The sequence below is a fragment of the Cryptomeria japonica genome, chromosome 5 (genome assembly GCF_030272615.1).
Source record: "Cryptomeria japonica chromosome 5, Sugi_1.0, whole genome shotgun sequence".
Lineage (NCBI taxonomy): Eukaryota > Viridiplantae > Streptophyta > Pinopsida > Cupressales > Cupressaceae > Cryptomeria > Cryptomeria japonica.
The window spans coordinates 344,707,479-344,730,218 of record NC_081409.1 but is presented as its reverse complement, the minus strand read 5'-3'; the positions used below and the strand labels follow the sequence as shown (position 1 = coordinate 344,730,218).

Below are 22,740 nucleotides of genomic sequence, written 5' to 3'. Positions count from 1 at the left end.
AATTGTAATATTTTTTTAATATATTATAAACTCATTATGATACATTGGTTGTAGCTAATCTAGCTCCAAAAATGTCATGATTTTTGAATAACACAAGTGCAAGTCAAAAATTACAGATCTCAGCCATGCTTTACAAAACTAGTTGTGTCTTTTATTTTTTGACTCTGTATAACATGAAGGTTAGTTAGTCATTTTGGAGCTAGATTAGCCGCATCCATGATATGCCAGGATGTGCATTTTAATAAGATATTGTGAATACAAGCTATTCTCTTCATTTTTCTCAAAATATCGAGCAACACAACTTACAAATTACAACTCAATCATATTATAATCTATTAGATGTGACCTATTACATTCTTCATTCATAACTTAAATTGAATTTTTTTATTTTAGAATTTCATACTTTTATTAATATTAATCAATTTAATATTCCATCAATAATCAATTTATTAGATTTCCCATTTCTTTTACCATACAATATTTCACCATCTAAATACAAAAGAAAGAAAAATTCCAATATACATGTTCAAATTAAATGTTAAATTATTATTATAATTTAAATATTAATTTATTATATAGAATAAGTTGCTTTAATAATGTTTGTTTACAAACATATATGTTATAATGATAGGAATGTTAATGTAGTTTATCAAGAAAGTAGCTTTATTGACTTTGAACATGTATATTTAGATGCTTGTTTTATAATTTTATGTTACTTTTTATTTCCTATGTGCACTTTATTTTTTAATCTGAATGTTTTTCTTATGACTTAAAATACTTTGAAATAATAATCATTAAAATTAAATATTAACATTTACAAATTATTAAAATTTATATATTATTATTCAGTAATAATTAGAATGTCTCATGGAATTTTTTTATTTTTAATATGGCATAAATTTTTCTATACACTTGTAATTGTTAAATCCAATATTATTTTATAACGTAAAAGGGAGAAATGCTAACATATTTAATTTTGAAAGCTATAACATATGATTTGGTAAAGTGGGAAACCCAACTTTTAAGAGTTCTCTACGGAATCATTTTCAAGATTTATCCCTACCTTCGTCATGCATTTTTCTTCCTCCTCCATTTGTGACTGATCCTTTGAGATTGTTTTTCCTTAATATTGGCATCCAGCGAACTAATCACATTGCTCACTTCTTCGCCATGAGTGTATATTTTACTCATCATAATTTTTATAATTTCAACAGGAGTCATCTTAGCCTCAGAAGCGATCTTCTCCTCCACCAAACGATAAAGGTCGTGAGCTTCAATTCTCAAATAATTGAAAGCAAGAATTTTAAAAACAACATGAAAGGATCAAGTGTGAGCATGTGGAAAGTGGAGGGATTCTTAAAAGGCATGCTATACCATCCTTATCCATTCAAGGTGCATATTTTGTTGTTGGTATATAATTTGAGTTCCCATTTGCTCTGTCGCCTTTTCAGATACACGGTTCAAATAGGCCTTGAGGAGGTTCTAGTCTAGTTTGTTCATTTTGAGAGTATAGGCGTGTCTTTCAACTGTTTCTTTGTCTACCACTTTCTGTATGGTGTGTTGGGTCCAGCACATTCTCACTCTATGAAAAGAGTCGTGGATGAGTTGGTCTATGTCAGGAGAGATGCCCAAATCTGTCACATTCACGCATCGATATGTCATTAGATTGCAAGCTTCCGACGTGCTTTCCAGAGTTTTTACATACTCTTCAGCATCCATGTACAACTCGTTCTTGTTCATTCCGTGCTTTCCTTTGAATTCTAGGAGGCTCACGCAACAACACAGATTTACGTAGTCAAAATTGTGCATCACCCATTGCCTCACGATTTGGCATACCTATGGGGTAAGATAGCTCTGTACGAATGTCAGAAACTTGATTATGGAAAATGTCTTTCTGATTAAGGCTTCCAATTCCATCTTTATCTTGAAATTAAGTGCTCGCTCACTATTTTCGTTAGATGACAATAGTTTTTCATGTTTTATAGACTCCAATCGTCGTCTTGTGATCAAAATGACTTTATTACCTCACACGTCATCCAAGTCGTATATTATGATCTTGATGATTATAATAACTGAATATTATGGTTATGAGATTCAAAATCTTGAGTATGGTCAAGATTTGAGGTATGCGTTTTCTATACTAGTCATATGACATCTACACATTCACATATACTTTGCATTCTCACTTGAAGCATGTAGTTTTAGACCTCATAACCTTCACATTATTAGTTATTAATCCATAGGTTATTATTGTAGGAGAACTTCATTGAAGTTGCGTCATGTCTCATGCTGAAAAGTTTGTTGTAGTCGCTGGGAACTATTGATGTCATCATCTGGACATAGTCCTTCAAAAACTCCACAGACATAATGGCGGATCATCCTCCAATGAATAAATTTTCTTAGTAGGACAAAAACATTGAAAAGAGTCTGTTGAAGACTGAGATGAATGGCTTTAAACCACAAAATGTTCGACTTTTCTAGGGTGATATGAATCCAACTATGCAAGTGTGGCCATAGACGGTTGCAATTGATGATAATTTTAAGCTCATAACAACACCCAAGAGCTTGATGATTTTGTTGTCAAAGGCCCTAGTTTGAGTCTCCTCGTCATGCAAAATCTTGTGTCTATGGATGTAATTTGTCTCTTACACTAAAAGAATGCACTATCTTATGACCTTCAATCCCACTACTTCCTGGTATTTTTTTGTTTTGCTCTAATGTGGAGTTGGGGGTTCCTCAGAAATCTCAACCAGAGCAGGAACACATGCTAAGCGACATATTGGTTGTCCCTAGGCAATCAAATTTATGGTGAATGTTTAGAAGGTTTATAAAAAATTAGACAACTTGTTGCAACAAGCAACCTTCTGACATGATACTATGAGATACATCAAAAATTTGAATAGACAATCAGAAAGGTGCATGGAACTGGGCTTTGTAGTGATTAAGTTCATGAAGGAAAATTGTAGATGAAAATATGGTACAGTTTCCCAACCACATCCAAGACTCCCTCCTTCCCCTCTAGCTCTCTTTCCACGCTAATATTATAGCATATAAGTAGCAAGACTACAAGAAGAATCAATCGATGTTATATCTCGAGTTTGGATGTCTCTTAGCATATAAGTAGCAAGACAACCATAAGAATCAATTGATGTTATATCTTGAGTTTGGATATCTCTAAGCCCAGCTAATTAGGATTTTGACAAGTTACTTTGTATGAGATTACTTCCAGGTCATTTTCGCTTTCGAAAGGAAGTTGCTAGCCATGAGCCATATTTATTCTTATTTTCTGTTATTTTTTGCTAATGTTAGAATCTGTTTGAGAATGCTTCATTAATTCAAAGATTTTGAGAGCTTCCTTGCAAAGTCCATTTTGTTGCACATTCTTCAATCATTTCATTTCATCCTTAACATGATAGCTCTTTGAGGCATTCTATCAAACAATTAAGGTGCATTGTCTATTATTCCACATTTTGCATGCATGTCTATTAGAGGTTTCCAACTATAATATGTGATAGACATCTTCTTGCCATTACGCTCTGATGAATTTCCATATCCATTTTGGCAGGGGTAGGGAGGGGTAGGGAGGACATTACGATAACGTTTTACATACATTTCCTACAATATATTGTGACCATTGCATTCCATGAGACAACATCTCTTTGAGGCATCCTACAAATCTTGTGACCATTGCATTCCATGAGACAAAATCTCTCGAAGACATTTTGTCAAGCAGTTCGCGTGCCTTATTTGTGCTTCCACATTTAGAATACATGACAAAATCCCTCCTTCATCATGCTTTGAGGGACGTCCATACCCTATTCCACAGCTCCCATTTTATCATAGGTAGGGAGGGTGTTGGCAAATGTTATTGAATTTATCATTACACTTTCCAATTACAATGGCTTGAAAATTTCTAAAGATTTTAAAAAAAAATCCTTTTTGTGCATATCCCACAATCATTTCAATCCATGAAACCACATTATCTTCCAAGAATAGTGTCATGTTTTTCCTACGCTTTATGGATGTTCATACCCTATTTTCAAAGCTTGCATTTTGACATAGGTAGGGAGGATGTTAGCAAAGGTTGTAGTTATGGTTGAGACAATACTAAATATGTTTGAAATGGAAAAATAAATAAAAAATTAGCAGTTATAATGGAGTTCTTTATTGAAGATTGTTTTCTGTAATGGACTTGAAACCCAAAGTATTACAAACCAAGGCTGGTAGCCAACCAGACCAAAAACTAAGCAGGATAGGGGACGAGCCCCACACAGACCAACAACAAAAAACAAAAGCAGAACCAAAAAATAGGACCAGACACTCAAATAAGAGAGTGCATAAAATCAATGTTTTTCTGAATAATACTCCTATTAATCTTCTCCAAGTCCTCCGTGATGAATCTGGACGTTCCCTGGTCCTAGCTCTAGCTCTTGGTTCTAGTAGCCAAAATCGAACCAATCTTCCTAGCAACAACACTTAGTCCAGCCTCCGAAGTAATATTTTTCTATTTTTCACCCATGGGAGGGTCACTGGCGATGGTCCAAGTTCTATAATTGGTCATCATGGAATTAATCTTTTCCAAACTATCAGTACTATTGTTTGTCACTTGCTTACTAATTTTCACTAGATTGTTCAGGTTTTCCTTGATCTCACTCACATCCTCTTCTAGCTTCTCAAGTTGAGCAATAAGGGTTATGCAAGACATATACCAAAGATCAACAAATCAGTAAGCACATTTTTTGATGAATGTGTTAAAGGAAAGAAAAATAAGGTCTATTTTCAGACTAAAGAACATAATACCTCAGGGTCATTAGAAATGGTGCACACAAATCTATGTGGTATTACTAAGACAAGAGTTGTTACTGGTGAGAGATACTTCATGCTCTTCATAGATGATTACTTAACAATGACATGGGTGACCTTCCTCCAAGATAAATCACAAGCATATGAGATATTCAAGATCTTCCAGAAGATGGTTGAGATGGAAAGTGGTTGGAAGCTAAAATGCCTTAGATTAGACCGAGGTGGAGAGTTTATATCAAATGAGTTTGAGGACTACTGTGAAAGACATGGAATCAGAAGACAATATTCAACTCTGAGGACACCATAGGAAAATGGAGTGGTAGAAAGGAAAAATAGGACAGACAAGGAGATGTCTAGAACCATGTTAAATGAAGCTAACTTACCGAATACCTATTGGAAGGAAGTTGTACACACTACAGTGTACACTTTAAACTGGGTGCAGTTGAGAAAAAACAAAGATATGACACCTATGAGTTGTGGTATGACCGAAAACCATTAGTCAAACACTTCAAAGTGTTTAGAAGTATAATTTTTATCAAGAGAGACATGGATGCTTTGGGTAGTTTTCATTCCAGAAATGATGAAGGCATGTTCTTAGGGTACTCAACTCACCGTAAGGCCTACAAATGGTACAATAAGAGACTAAGAAGGGTCATTGAAAGTGTGAATGCGAGAGTTGATGAAAATACAAATAAGGGAAAACAACCACAAGTGAACTGGTATGATGATTTTAGTGATGAAGACAATGGATTCCAGACTGATAATGAACCAATAGATGAAACTTGTAAGTCCCCCAATCGGTATGTGCAGAAAAATCACCTGAAAGAGAAGATCACAGGAAATAAAAATGAAGGTGTACAAGCAAGAAGGAGATTAGCCCGGAACAATGAGCAGGTAAATTTCTGCCTCATGAAAGAAATGGAACCCAAAACCTTCTATGAGGCCAACAAGGATGAGAAGTGGATGGCTGCCATGGAAGAAGAATTGCAACAAATTGAGAAGAATAAGACTTGGGAATTAGTCCCAAAACCGACAGACAAGAACATCATTGACACCAAATGGGTCCACCGAAACAAGATGAATGAATAAGGTAAGATTGTTAGGCATAAAGATAGACTTGTGTGCAAGGGTTACTCTCAAGTAGAGGGTATTAATTTTAAAGAAACATTTGCACCAGTAGCTAGACTAGAAGCCATTAGGATGTTTCTAGCTTTCTCAGCTTACAAAGGGTATAAAGTGTATCGGATGGATGTAAAATTTGCCTTCTTAAATTGAAATTTGGAAGAAGTGTACATCAAACAACCAGAAGGAATTTTATTACATGATGATAAAACCTTTGTGTGTCAGTTGAAGTAAGCTCTGTATGGTTTAAAGCGCCCCCCTAGAGCATGGTATTCAAGGCTATATAAGTACCTGAAGGAGCAAGGATTCAAAAAGGGGAGTCCTGACAGAAATTTGTACATCAAAGCAGATGGAAACAACATGATCATTGTGGTAGTATATGTAGATGATATCATTTTTGGAGGCAACAAGGAAACTATTTGTAGAGATTTTGCTGATCAAATGCAGTTAGAGTTTGATATGTCAATGCTTGGATAATTGACATACTTCCTTGGTTTGTACATATCACAACTAGATAAAGGAATATTCATCTCACAAAGGAAGTATGCAAAGGACATGCTAAAGAAGTTTCAAATGGAGGAATGCAAACCGATAAGTACTCCCATGGTGGCTGGATGTAAAATGAGCAAGAAGGATAAGTCATCGGTAGTGGATTAGACCCGGTACAAATCCATGATAGGTAGTTTGTTATACCTAACTGCAAGTAGTGTGCGTGGTGGCCAGGTTTCAAGCAATCACAGATGAGTGCAGTCAACAAAATTTTTAGGTACCTACAAGGAACACTCAATTATGGATTATAGTACCCAAAAAAGGAAAATTTAACTTGGAAGAATACACATATATTGATTGGGAAAGTTGCATTAACGACCGAAAGAGAACAAGTGGAGTTGCATTCTTCCTAGGTGACCAGTTGGTTTCATAGCACAAGAAGAAGCAAGATTTTGTCTCCCTATCAACTATTGAAGTATAATACATTATTGTTGCCACATAAAGTTCTCAAGTGCTTTAGATGAAGAAGACCCTCAAGGACATATAGGTGGATACCTCTGATCCTCTTCCCATTCGGTGTGACAATTCAAATGTCGTCAACATATCAAAGAACCCAGTGATGCAATCAAGGACAAAGAATATAGCCATCAAGTATCATATTCTGAGAGAGAAAGTTGAAGGACAAGAGGTCATGATGGAATATGTCCCCACCAATGAACAAGTGGCAGACATCTTCACCAAGCCATTATTGGTAAGAACCACATGATGATCATAGGGGGAGTTTAGGAATTCATCCATTAGTACCGGTTGAGATCACACAAAGGAGACTTGACAAAGGGGGAGTATACACACTCAAACCAGTTGAAGATGAATCAAAGGGGGAATGGACCTGTTATGGCAGAATGTAACTTGTGTTAATAGGGGAAGAATAAACTGGATAATGCAATACCCCGAAGCTTTACCATTATTGTCAAGTGGGGAGAAATCAACCAAGGTGGAGTCCAGCTCGTGTGTTGACATAAATGCCAAAAGGAGAGATTATTGGCATTAGGTTGTCATTAATGTCAACCGGTATAGAATGGTCATTGGTGAGTAAGTAGAGGTGACCAACAAGTCTGAGCAAGTATACAAGATGTAAACCAGTGAGAAGGAAGAAGTATACAAGAAGACATGAAACCGGTATGAATTTACATAGCATCACAACAAGAGAGAGAGATGCTTGGATGTTGATTATGATGAAGAGATAAAATGTTACAAGAATAACATCAACACCAAAGGTGAAGTATGTGCAGGCCACCGGTATAAAGGATGGATTGTGTTAGCTAGAAAAAACTGTATATTATCAGTATACTTCAAGTGTGACATCTACCTATAAGCAGGATCACATGCAAGAAAGCAAGAAAACAGGGCAACCAGTAAACAAACTTAATGAAAGGACTATTAAGGATAATGGCAAGCCAAGTAGATCCACCTACAGAAGATATGTTGTAAGGTTTGAGGGAGAATTGATTAGGTTATACCAATAAGGTGTATTAAACTGGTAGTGAATCTTAGTTGGTGAATGGAGTCAAGCTGACATGACAAGTCTAAAGATCAAGCAAACTGACTCAACAGTCTAAGAAAAGGTTGATAATGACAACGATGACATGTGGCAAGTATGCAGAGGTCGATGAAGTGCTCATCGACATGGTAGTTGTGAGTAGGTTGACGTTTTAATGAAGAACCAAAAAATCACTGGTTGACGATAGAATGTTGCGGCTCGAGGAAGACATAGAGGTAGGTGATTGATTTGGTCATGCAGGATGATCCGATCCTTGTGCACGGTGGTCGGAACAAACATCTGAGCCATTAATGGAAATGGAAAAAGAAAGCTTAAAAACCTATTGTAAATAGATAAAATTAGAATACATACATAGGAAGGTGAATTTATGGCACTCCTTGTCTGATGTGATATAGATCATCTTCTCAGAAAAGAAAATCTGATCGGATCTAATGAAGATTAAGTTGGTGGAGGAAAACCCTAGCATGTCACCATTTGAATGGTATTTTTGGCAGGAACCTCCACATATAAATATATGGACTGAAGATTGAATTGTGAGAGAAGTGCGAGCTTGAGAAAGAAGAGAGAAATCAATTTCAAAGACATTTCACTGATAATCAGAGTGATGAAGTGTTAGCAGGGTAAACTTGTACGAGGGCTTTACCAGCAGTGACAAAGCAACCAATGAACTGAAACAAAGTTATCAGTCTAGTATATCAGCAGAGTACGTACCGGTAGGAAGGCATTTGTGAATGTGTTATTGTGCAAGGAAATATTTAGAGATGGAGAAGAAAGGCAGAGGGAGACCTGTTGGTGATTTAAGATAGAAACTAAACAACCAGTAATGGAAGAACCGGTGTGGCAGAGAATAGTGTTACCGACAGACAAAATTTGATCAGGTGTTGCATAACCCATTTGCAACAAGGTGCTCTCATAGTATTTAATTATATTTCTTTGTATCACATCAAGTTGGTGCTTGGTGTAGGGGTTGGTGCTCCTTGGGTTGGTGCCCTAAAATATTTGTAATTCATTGATTCACTATGAGGTTGAATTGCAGCAGTAGTCTCCAACAATATTTCTCACCAAGGTTTTTCCCACATTGGGTTTTCCTCATGTATCTGGTGTTGTGTGATTGTATGCCTTTGTGTGTTTACTTTTAATTACTTCTCTTGGAAAACTGACATAACCATTTTTAGTGTTTAGATTGTTAACCAGTACTTAAAGCCTGGTTTAAAAGTAAAATATTTTTAGGAACCACTGATTCACCCCCCTCTCAGTGTTACAATGTGTTTAACATGCTCTTCGCAGAAGTGGAGTCATTCACAAAAAAACCAACAACAGCTTCCAAAACAAGAAATAACCATAAAACGTACGAGGACTAAAGATAATAATTATAAGTGAAGGCATTCATTCCAAAACCAAGCCAAAAAATGATAGAAAATATAATTACTTGTATGATCGAATTTAGTAGGAATCCCATCAAATCTGCCATGTGTCTGATCAAGCATAAGAAAGGACTTGACCTCAACCTCCAAGGTGTCTTCCTTAAACCAATTCTTCCTTGAGTCAAGCCTAACCCCCATATTGGTAAAATAATTCACATCACAATTAACTTCCCTATAGTCAAGGGAAATGTAGGACTCATAAAAAAATTTAATTATATTAATAGAGGCCTTAATGGTATGCTCAATAGTCGAAGAAGGTTGGCTTCTCCCTCTAAGGCACTAAATAATGTTATTCGCTTCATCCTCAATCCACACCTTCTTACATTGTAATTGTTTGGAAATTTGAAATTTTTAGAAAGCACCCATAGCTTCAACAATGTGGTTGGTCTGAATACCCATGGGAATTTGCACCACTGCAATACACCTGTCATGCTCATCCCTTATCACTCCACCACACCCAGCTAGCCCTAGATTGCCCTTAGCCGCCCCATCAATGTTAATCTTTACCCATCCTGAAGGAGGAAATATCAACACACTACCATCTATAGACATCTTCACCTTTCTTCTAAATCTAGGCATATCAAAAACAACCCTCCACTCTTTAGATACAACAATATCATAATCGATGCCCATGACCAAGGAAAACGAAGAAACAACTCAACACCAAATTAATATTCTCAAAAATGTTGCAAATTTTTTCAGCAACCACATCAAGGGGAAGAGAAGAATCCCTAAAAATATGATTATTCCTCTCCTTCCATATTCCCCAAGAGACATGAGGAAATATAAAAGACCACAACACCTTTAAAATAGAATAAAAAGGACACCATCACTACTTCGAAAATTCCAAAACATTCTGAGGGAAGACCCAACTGAGGTTCCATTTCTGAAGGACCCTGCTCCAAGAATCAAAAGCAAAGGAATAAAGGAGGAAAATATGGAAAACTGATTCCTCCTCCTACAATCATATAAAACATCTATTGGGAAGCAAAAAACCCCTTCTAGAAAGATTATTAGTAGTGAGAATTTTATTTTGAAGTGTGAGCTGAAAAAATATATTAACTTTAGGGATAATGTTCTTCACCCACGCTTTTGCCGAGCAAGGGGGGCGAGAGGAAGAATCGTGAGAGTCCAAAAAAGGATTGACATAAAAAAGATTAACCCACCCGGAGTCCTTCCAATAGTCAGCCACAAAAACCCCAAAATTAGCTTTACAATCCTCCACAAAAGGAGCAAAACTAAGATTATCACATAAAGAGCCAAGAGAAAGCCACGATTCTTCCAAGAATCTAATAGTCTTACCATTTCCAACCTTCCAAACCTCTCCCATCTCAAACACCTTTCTCGCCTTGAGGACATTATTCCAAAGGAAAGAGCATGAAGGGAGACCTTCCACTCTAAAAAACTTCATTAAAGAGGGCAGATAGAACATATACTTACCGCACCAGACTGAGTTCCAATCCAAAAACCTAAAAAAATCCTCCATATCTACTTAGACAATAAAGCTTTATTAAAGGGTCGAATACTTTGAATTCCCAACCCCCCCCTCTCTTCTTTTGGTTTACAAACATTATCCCATGCGAGTAAAGGCATACACGTTTTATCCTCCAACCCAGACCAAAGGAACCAGTTTTGAATCCTTTCAATAACTTCAACAAATTTGGAGGGAATTCTATATAATACTTACAACATAGACCAGGAGATCTTGAAGAGTAGACTTCAAAAGTTGTAATTTCCCAACCTGGCTTAACAAAGCACCTTTCCAACCTGCAAATTTTTTATTGAATCTATTAATCAGGGACAACTAAAAGGAATCAGGCGGTTTTAGACAGAGGGGAAGCCCAAGATAAGTAGAAGGAAAATAACCAATATTATAGCCAAGAATGTCTGCAATCCTTCTCTAGATGATCTCAGGAGTATTGCAAAAGAAAAGGGAACTCTTATTCCAATTAATCATCTGACCATAAGCCTTTCCATAAAGATTAAGAGCCTTCTTCAAAGTTATATCTTCCCTAATAGTAGAAGTCCCCGGGAGGATAGTATCATCAATGAACTATTGGTGGGAGCATAGAAGATTAGAAGAAGAAGGCTTCAAGCTCTAAAAGGAACCTTCCAAAACCAATTTCAGCAAGTATCTGCCAAGACCTTCCGCGATTATGGTGAAGAGGATCGGAGAAATTGGATCCCCCTGTCTTAAACCTCTAGAGGACTTGAAATAATTTAAAGGGGAACCATTAATCAGGACAACGAAAGAGGGTGTAGAGATCAACTACAAAATATGCCTAATAAATCTGTCAAAAATCCCAAAAGCATGAAGAATTCTCGGAAGAAAAGACTAGTCAACATGATCATAAGCCTTGGATAAATCCAGCTACAGGAGAAATCCTTCTTTACGAGAAACTTCCAAAGAATGGACCTTATCCTACACCATAATGATAGAACTAATAATCGTTGATGTTGCAGATATGTCGAGACCATGCATGGAGTAGCTAAATGATAAATTTAATGGTGATGACTGATATGATTGTTTCCTTTTTTATGTTGATTGTACTCATAAATACAAAATGTACATGTATATTTTGAGTGAAAAATACATTGATAAAATAGGAGAAAAGATACATATGTAGTTGTGAATAATCAAATTTGCTACTATAATGCTTTCATAGTGTGAATCAATTGATTATGAAAGGGTTGAAAATATTTATGTATGTTTCTTAGTTGAAATTTTTATCTCTGAAATTGTTGAATATGGAAAACATGTTTCTCATTCTAGTAATGGTATTTTATATGTTTAGCTATAGCCTCTTAACAATGACAGTGAAAATGACTTGTGGCTAGAAAATAGAATATGAATTTCTTAGCTGAGATTACTCAAAAATATCTAGGAGAGGTAATCAATTTCTCAAATAAGATAATTTTGTATATAGTAAAATCTATTTTGGGTCTAGAGTTTATCCCTGCTAATCATAGATACCATATAAACGCAAATATTTCGGCAATGTTTTTTGCCATAATGTTATACATGGGAGAAAGAAAACTAGATGCAAAAATGTTGTGTCACTGTCTTTTTAAAGGAACATTTCTAGGTGAATTGGATAGAGTGTTGTTAGTGAAAGATGATTGACTCACAATCTTATGTCCTAGATAATATTTTGTAGTTAAAATTAGGGCAAGGGAGCTGCCAAGGATTCCAATTCACTATGTAGAACCATTAGAGCTTTGAGGCAAGAGATTTCAAAATCAGTAGGGGTTTAAATTTTTTAAAGAAATTCATGGGATTTTCGTCTAACGACCAGGGAGAGAGCCATAGGCGATGATGTAAATAAAGATGAAGGATGGGTATGAAAATACAAGCATGGTGAATGCCTATATGGTCTTGGAAGTTTAGATTAATCTAAAGACGATGAGGAGGAGAGAACCTTTGAGTGGGTGGAGCAACTCTCAAAGAAAATTGATCGTGTTCAACTACATTCACCAACATCTTTTCATGAGCCAAGAGGCTAAGGAAAGGAAGTCTTTTATTTTTTCTCTTAGCAATATCATTTACTATTTTCTACCATTGTCAATTTGGTCTTGTCTTAAAATCTAGATATTATTGGTCCTCGTATTGTTATCTGACATAGAATTGGGTGATTTGTCCCTATGTTTTGTTTATGTTCAAAACTTTGTATTAATCTGTTAATATCTAATAGGATCTCTGGCTTCAACCATTTACTAAGAAAAAAAAATGAATGTGTAAATGATCAATTTGATGATTGTGAACATGATTTGTATACTAAAATATTTCCTTGTGATGTTGATCATATTAGCTTTAAGTTAGATGTTCTTGAAAGGTTTAAGATCAAAGATAAGTCAAATCTCCATGGTTATACATTGCAAGAGTTGTTTGATGAATTGAAGAATGGATCAGATTTTTTGTTCAAATATAGAGTGGATATTTTTACTGAATCAAGGGATATTGATGTGAATGATATTATTTATTGTTGGCATATATGCTAGATTTCGTTAAGTATTGTCATTAATGTCAACACTATATCTCGGTTGGACCTATCTCAGTTAGTCTTGGTGATCATCTTGGTTTTAGCTATGATTATGATCTGGCATGATCAGACCTCTGGAATCAGTTTTGGATGCTTATTCTAGATGGTTATATGCTTGCTATATTTTATTGGTTGATGATTTGGTGCTCTGGTTGCTATCGCTTTTGTTCTTAGTTGGTATTTCTTGGTACCGGTTAGCTTTGCTGGTAAGCATTATTTGATGATCTAGTCAAACGATTTTGGTTCGGCCTATGGGAATGATTTATGTTGTGCTGAAGGTGCTTCTTGGTTGCATTCTAGTTATTTGATGGTGTTGCATTACCTAGTTTACTTTATAGGTTATCCTATTTGGATCCGGTTAGACTTTCTGTTATTTCATTGAGGGTTTCTACCAGTTGGTAAAGTATGTTGGATTTTAGTCTTCCTGAAATTTCCACTGGATATAATTGTTTGGTTAATTGATTTAGGTGGTATCATGTGATGTAATTTTTTTAATTATAGGTTTATGGGTTTAGGGTTTAGCTAACCTTGTCAATAAGGTTTATGATCTATATTTGTAGGTGACTTATTCATGTAATTGGCATTGTGGATGGTTATGCCAGCATTATCAAAAAGTAGTTTACGTGCGAACAAGATTATATAATTCAGGGAAGGTTTGAGAAGGTCTTGTATTGCAGGGAAAACATCTATGCTTAAATGGAACTATATCAAGCATTAGTAGATGCCACTTTCACAATTATATCTTTTTGGATTGTAGTCTGATGTTTATGTAAGTCAGTGTGACTTCTTTTTTTTAGGAGCAGTCAGCTCTATATGGTTGGCCTGGTTGCAAGTGCAATCCCCATTGTAATTAATTCACATACTTCTACAGAAGTATCATCTGATTGTGGGTAGGGTTTCCCACCATGGTTTTTCCCTTTACCGAGTTTTCGACGTCAAAATATTAGTGTTGAGTGTACTGTTCTTTAATGTTTTATCTTTGATTGTGTTGAAGGTTTTGATATGCAATAGTTCTGATTTCTGATAGTAAATTGATTCAGCCCCCCCCCACTCTTAGTTTACTCCAGGGATCAGATTTGTCCGACATTTATAATATCTCCTCTTTGAATGCTACTCAAGTTGCTATGGATAATGATGAATTATACTTTTCTGTTGTGGTAGATTTGAAAAGTGAAAGTGAATATGAATGTTAATATTCTACAAGAAAAACAGAAATGGAAACTAGGGATGAGCAATTTTTTCTTGCTAAAAAGGATGATTTCCAATTAGCAATGAAAAATATTCCATATAATAAATCAAAGGATGTATATGAGTTTTACACTTTTGCTAAGTTAGAGATGAAATGTAACCTTGGTAAATTAATGCAATTCTCATCAAAGATATTTATCAACATTTTTGTATCTAATGCTCAATTATTTGATAATGTAAATGTGGTTGATGTCAAATTCCATGTAGATTATGAATATTTTTACTTTTGGGTTTTGTTGGATAGCTATCCAATAGTGCGTGGTAAATTTTTTTAACATAAAGTATTATAAACACAGGATGATTAATGCGGTATGTTATTGTCACATGATGATAATTTTTTTAAGTTTAAGCTTGGTTGCACAATGAAGATTGAAGAAAGTAATACTAATAGTGTTGGGCTCAATGGAATGATAGGAGATTTTAGTGATAGTGTGTGTGATTGTCCAACCTTAAACCACACATACTAAGTAATATATTAAGCTAGAGAGTGTCGATCTATGTTTGATCAAATAGAGTGTCGTTATATTTTCAAATTGGGTTTATGTTTCTCAGATGAAAATCAAGTGAATTATAGAGACCAATATAGGCTCTTCATTTGTTGTGGCACAGGGCCACCAAATGAGTTTTTATTGTCAGTGCTTATTGTAGTGGTAGAGTTGGCCAATAGAATATGAACCTAGTCTACATCCTGAAGAAATTGAGAATCTTCCATCCTCACAAGGTGCATGTGTCTCCAAACATGAGCCATTGTTGGCACCTACAAATTTGACACATTTACAATGCCTTGTTTTTGAAGTTCATAATGTTAGTTAGTGTTTGTGCCTTGTTGAATCTAACTATGAGCCCAACTTTGATGAATAAATTTTTGTCTAGGAAAAAATATTTGGTGAATTTTTTTGAAGATGAATCATTGTAAGTTCCTCTAATTTCATGGTCTCTAGGTGAGTTTTGATGTATTATTTAATGCAATTGCAACCACCAACATGCTTGAATGGACTCCAAAAAAAGTTTCAAATCGTGTAGATCTAATATGACCCAATTGATATTTCGGCCTAAATAGCTAATTGTTTTAATTAAATTATTATTTGAGTTAAAATGATACATTATCAAAAATAATTTGGGTCAAGCACCCCCTTCTGGTAGGCTCAATTACAAAGGAGGTCTCATAAATCTTCTTGAAATTCTCATTATGGTGTCTCGCAAATATGAAAGTTTCAAATGCAAATGGAACTATTTTGATCTTTTAAATGACTTGTGAAATATTTATTAATATTTTTAATGTTTATTCTTTACATGTTTTGACTTCATGCAAGCATTTGAATTTCATATTTTTGCAAATTCATGAAGGGAGATAAAGTTCAAATCTGCAAAATGCATATTTGGTGCAATGTATTTTGCAGCATACACGTGGCATGCTTGCACGCTTTTGTGGGATGAGGAGAGAAGGCAAAGAGAAGCTTCCAAAAAAAATCTCTTAAGCATAATACTTCGAAAGATATGTTGTTTTTTTTATTTTCTCCTCGTATGGGTTGTTTTTCTCAAGAAAACAAAAATAAAGTAACTTGTGTAGCACAAACAATCATAGATGCGACTAATCTCTACACAAAACAACACTATGTAAAGTTTTTAAAATTCACAAAATACAACAGATATTTGTGAAATTTTCAGGAGTGAAATCTTCTTTCTTTGCATCCCTATTGCTCTTAAAACGCAAAAAATTGAAAAAACAAAGTTGTGTTTTGCACATCTAATTTTTGTTTTGAAATGCCATTTTGTGTGGAGATAAGACTATTCCAAAAATCACAACAACATCCCTCCATTGGCAAGGATGATTTTTATTATAGTTGCAACTACTGAGTATGCTTATTGGTTCTAAGTAGATGAATTGGGAAGTTTAACAGGTGTTCTATAAGAAGTCTTAGCTTAAAGTACATGCGCAGTGGTGGTTTTGGCTCCTTATTGTGGTGTTTTTCAACAAGATACTGATGCAGTAGATCCTACAAATGAGGAATTAAAGCACACAATGGTTCTATTTTTAGAGTTATATAGAAACTCAAAAATATACAAACAAATTGGTTGAGTTCAAGGTTGCGTTCTTTTACTGGGACTCGACATGCTTGATAGTGAAGGTCCTTGTGTTGTTGAAGAAGTTGGGGGGCTGTTGAACATCCTATCAAATAATAATCAAAATATTTTCCAAATAGTAGAAACTAATTGTTTTAAGACATTTGTACAATGTTTGTTTGAAGGTTCAAATATGACCAAGATTCTCATGACAAGCACATCAACAAGAATGAATCTCAAAGAACAATGTAAGGTTTCCTTGGAGAAAGGTGGGGGTGATGTAAATTCAAGAGATAATATTATATTGATAACACTACTATGAAATGGAACCTAAGAATGTAGATAATATACTTCATTCCACTAATAAGTTGATCAAGAAACTGATGTGAAGCTTTAAAAATTAAGTGGTTGCAACCTACAATAATACAAAATTATGTGCCTCAGATTTGAGAAACTATTCACCTATATATAATTTTGGCTCAAGAAATATTTAAGAAAACATTGTCATTATTGATATACATAGGTTAATGTCAGCAAAATAGTTGCCTATGTAACATATGGATGTTTCTTCAAAAAAAAGATGTATAGGGAAAATTGAGTATGTATATCAGTAATATTAACAATGAACTTTTAGAGTAGAATAGAGCTCAATTTGGCTTAAAATGACATAAGGGAAATCACATTGAATTTTGGCAAAGTGTAGTAAACCTCTTTTCTTTCCTCTCAAATCAATCTCAATTTAAGTCTTCTATTTTCAATAAATGGGCCACCTTAAGAGGAGAAAAAATGACATATGAATGGTGAATGCTATGATGAACCTAACTAAATTAGTTGCAAAAGAATCTTAAAGATTCTTCTAGGTTATTTAATCAAAATATTTTTTGTTTGAAAGATTGAGCCTTTTTAGTAATAAGATTTCATTGATTCACCTAAGGATAATAACACTTTGATGTTGTTTCTTTGTTAGTTTACATTTAGGTAGAATAAGATTTTAATTACACTTAGTATCTTTCCATAGATGAAAAAGTTGATTTGGAAAAGAATCTAAAAAATTAAAAACTTAAAAAATATAATCTAAGTTGCATGAGCAAACATATAAAAATGGTGTGGCAAGAATATAACTACCTTATGCTTTATTTTATAAATAAAAGAAAAAGAATAAAATTGATTCTTTTTATACATAATAGTCTTAGGTACAATATGTCTACTTTCAAAAAGAATGGAAAACAAGAATTATGAATCCATCAATTCCATCATAAAATCTAGGTTAATATCAATGAAATAGTTGCCTATGTACCATAGGGATGTTTCTTCAACAAAAAGATGTATAGGGAAAATTGAGTATGTATATCAGTAATATTAACAATTAACATTTAGAGTAGAATAGAGCTCAATTAGGCTTAAAATGACATAAGGGAAATCACATTAAATTGTGGCAAAGTGTAGTAAGCCTCTTTTCTGTCCTCCTAAATCAATCTCAATTTAAGTCTTATATTTTCAATAAATGAGCCACCTTAAGAGGAGAAAAAATGACATATGAATGGTGGATGCTATGATGAACCTAACTAAATTAGTTGCAAAAGAATCTTAAAGATTCTTCTAGGTTATTCAATCAAAATATTTTTGTTTGAAAGATTGAGTCTTTTTAGTAATAAGATTTCATCAATTCGCCTAAGGATAATAACACTTTGATGTTGTTTCTTTGTTAGCTTACATTTTATTACCTTAGGTAGAATAAGATTTTAATTACACTTAGTATCTTGCCATAGATGAAAAAGTTGATATGAAAAAGAATCTCAAAAATTAAAAACTTAAAAAATATTATCTAAGTTGCATGAATTAACATATAAAAATGGTGTTGCAAGAATATAACTACCTTACGCTTTATTTTGTAAATAAAAGAAAATGAATAAAATTGATTCTTTTTATACATAATAGTCTTAGTTACAATATGAATACTTTCAAAAAGAATGGAAAACAAGAATTATGAATCCATTGATTCCATCATAAGACATTAAATAAATATTCAATAAAATTTGAAATAAAACAAACCTTAAAAATTTTAAAAAGTAAATTAGCATGCTATAACAACTTTACTTCAATTTTCCTATCTCATTCTATACTTCTTTTACATTAGTTATATCTAGAAATTAAGTTTTGATTAATTTGGTGTTCAATTAAATTTAAGAGAATACTACCTTCTTAAGCACACTTGAAATGAAAATAAATAAAAATGAATAAGCGAAGAAACTCGGGTAAGAGAAAACACCTTCAAAACATAATTCATTAAACTTATCAATGCTAAAATCATAACGATAACACTCCAATTAACCATTAGAAAATAACTAAATGCACGAACAATATTTCATCCAACTCTATTGAATAATACCATAGCCTACCATTAGACACTCTTTCATCAAGGAGTGACTGAAAGTAATGCGATCCACTTCAACCCCACATTTCATTATCACTTGTTAAGCTCTTTCATGTGAAGATGATAGTTACACTAATAGGCATAAGTCTAAAATCAGAGAGACATATAGACCTCATCCATCTGTGTACCAAAAAAAACCATTCCTTAAGTCTAGGTATTTTGTTAAAATCGCAACCCTATTCCTTAAGAGCGTGCACCAGTATAATAAAAAAACAATTCCTTACATCTAGGTATTTATTAAACTTATCACCTTCCTATCCTATTATTAATATGTGTGATTTCCCATGACCTTGAGATGTGATCTATATTTATTAATGGATAGAAAATCACATCCAACCAATGCCTAATAAATCTTACCTTATCTTGTTACAGTCCACTATTTCTATATATTGCAGTGAGTTTGTAATAGTAACTTACTCTTCCATGAGTCCAGCTCTGTAGAGCTGTAAGGACATTTTATGAGCAGTAGTTCTGTGAGATTGTGTGTAATGGTGTTTGTGAGTTTGTGATCAGGAGGTGTAATGTTTCAGACTTATGTTATGGTATCTGTGAGTATGAGCTGAAGCATGCCACCAATATACGTTTGTAATGTTTCAGACTTATGTTATGGTATCTCTGAGTATCTGTGAGTGTGAGTTTGTGATCAGGAGGTGTAATGTTTTACATTGATGAATATAAATCTTATGTTTGTTTTCTATTGTTTCACCTCCCTCTATTTCCAAGAAGCATGCCACCAATATTAAACATACTCAAGATTTTGAAACTCGTAACCATAGTAATGAGTAATTATAATTATGAAGTTTGTAATTCTCGACCTCGAGCGTGCACGATTTGTTGGCCGTGGTGTAATTAAAAGTTATCACGACGTGTAAGGTAATAATGCCGTTTTGATAGCGAGACGACGCTTACAGTCTCTATAAAACATGAAAAACTGTTGTCATCTAACCAAAAACTGAGCAAGCACTTGATAATTTGTAGTGAAAAATGGAAATGGAAGCCTTAATCGGAAAGATATTTTCCATAATCGGGTTTATGACATTCGTACAGAGCTATGTTCCCCCACAGGTACGCCAAATCGTGAGACAATGCGTGATGCGCATTTTTGACTGCGTAAATCTGTATTGTTGCGTGAGCCTCCCAGAATTCAAAGGAAAGCACGGATGGAACATGAACGAGCTGTACACGGACGCGGAAGAGTACGTGAAAACTCTGAAAGCGCGGCGGAAGCTCGCAATCTAACGACGTATCGAGGCGTGAATGCGAGAGAGTTGGGCATCTCTCCCGACACAGACCAACTCATCCACGACTCATTCCGCGGAGTGAGAATGTGCTGGACCCAACACACCATACAGAAAATGGTGGACAAAGAAACCGTTGAAAGACACGCCTATACTCTCAAAATGAACAAACTAGACCAGAACCTCGTCAAGGCCTATTTGAACCACGTATCCGAAAAGACGGTGGAGCATAAACTGGGCAAAAGGGAACTCAAATTATATACCAATAGTGGATTTAACGGCATTCGTGGACAAGGATGGAATAGCATGCCTTTCAAGCACCCATCTACTTTTCATACGCTCGCACTCGATCCATCCATAAAGAAAACAATTATCAATGATCTTGATCGATTTAAGGCCGGAAAAGATTTCTACAGACAGATCTGTCGCGCCTGGAAACGCGGTTACCTTCTTCATGGCCCTCCCGGAACGGGAAAGTCCAGCTTAATTGCCGCCATGGCAAACTACATGAAACATGACATCTATGATCTTGAACTCACTAAGGTCTCTCATAACCAGGAGCTCCGTGCCCTTCTTACTCAGACCAGTGAAAAGGCCATAATTGTTATCGAGGACATTGACTGCTCCATCGATCTTACGGATAGAGAGTCGAAGGAGAAGGCCACAGAAAGCAAGCTGCGAAGTCAACTTACCCTTTCTGGTTTGCTCAATTTTACGGATGGATTGTGGTCTTTCTGCGGTGAGGAGCTTATTATTATCTTTACTACTAACCACCCTGAACATCTCGATCCCGCTCTTCTTAGATGTGGGAGAATGGATGTCCACATTGAACTCTCTTACTGCAACTTCGCAGTTTTTAAAATTCTGGCTTTCAGTTATTTGAGAATTGAAGCTCACGAATTTTATCCTTTGGTGGAGGAGAAGATCGCTTACGGGGCCGAAATGACTCCTGCTGAAATTATAAAAATTCTGATGAGTAAAGTGGACACTCCTGACAAAGCAGTGAGCAATGTGATTAGTGCCCTGGATGCCAAGTTTAAGGAAAAACAGGCTCTACGTCAATCCCAATCTTCCCAAGCGGAGAAGGAAGAAAAATAAGTCACGAAGTAAGAGATAAATCCTGAAAATGATCCCATAGAAGGCTTTTAAAAGTTGGGTTTGCCACTGTAGATGCACGTCTATACCTAGATAGAACATTATTATTTTAAATAATTTTTATTTTTTTAAAATAATAAGCGATGTGTTGTTCTAAATCACTTATCATGAAATATTGATCAATCAAGATTGATTAAAAAGTTATGCAATTGAATCTTGACAAAACATCATGTAATTTCAATTCTTATCCACTATTTAATTGTTGATCTAATTTAGCGAAATAAACTTTCAAAACCTTTGTTCATAATGACACATTATTAAAACATGTGTATCAAAATATAAAGGAGAATAGTCTCATCAAAGACAATAACTATTCAACGAGTTAATTATATTCTATCAAATTATTAAATTACTTATATGTTAAAATAAGTTACTTTATAAAATATATGAATGTTCTAATTAGGCTAATAGTTGGACTTAATTTGAACACGTGGGAGTGAAATTATTCTTGGTTTTGTGTTTAAGAAACTAAAATATTGCATGATCAAGAAAATGGGACATTAAGTATAGTCTGACGTTTATATGTAGTCAATATAAATTATATTAGAATTTATGTGTGTTTTAATCATAAGTGCATTGAAAACTATTAACAAACTAAATGACAAAGAAAAAGTAATAAGTGTATCCTAGGTATATGAGAGAGAAAATATATATTAAGATACAAATGAATAAAACAATATAAAATACTAAAATGAAATTGAAAATGAAACAAAACCATCCTAAGGAGTGGTGTCTAATGGGCTATAAAAAGGTTCATAATTAAAGTACCAAAAGAACTGAAAATAAATTATAAAATTTTGAGTGATGTAGAAGTGTAGGAGGATTTATAATGAAACATAAATGTTTGAGAAATAAAAAAATGAATATAAGTTCAAAATATGAATTGTATAAAAGGTATTTTGGGTTATAAATAAGGTAAGGATTATTGGCGAGAAGCATTAAATAAATCTTTGAGAAAAATGCATCGAACAAAGTACTTTGAAAATAATCACATCAATATATATCACAAGAAGTTGGGGTGATGTTATAGATGTCTACATATTCAGACATCCAAAAGCAAGAATTTGAATTCCAAGACGATAAACTATGAATTAATTAAAAATAATAATGAATAGGACATAAGTAGAAAAGTAAAAAATTAAAATTGAGCATAACATGGGAA

The 22,740-nt window shown here is 34.4% G+C and overlaps 1 protein-coding gene across 1 annotated transcript; it reads left to right on the top strand.

Annotated features, from left to right (window-relative positions):
- Window positions 1-20,345: 20,345 nt before the first annotated feature.
- On the top strand, window positions 20,346-21,521 carry LOC131035488 (AAA-ATPase At4g30250-like). The gene has a single exon (XM_057967201.2). The coding sequence runs from the start codon at window positions 20,346-20,348 to the stop codon at window positions 21,519-21,521; it is 1,176 nt and encodes a 391-aa protein (XP_057823184.2).
- The last annotated feature ends 1,219 nt before the right edge of the window (window positions 21,522-22,740 follow it).

What these genes read in the sequence shown, in the direction of transcription:
- LOC131035488 (XM_057967201.2), top strand. Translation starts at nt 20,346, where the DNA reads ATGGAACATGAACGAGCTGTACACGGACGCGGAAGAGTACGTGAAAAC.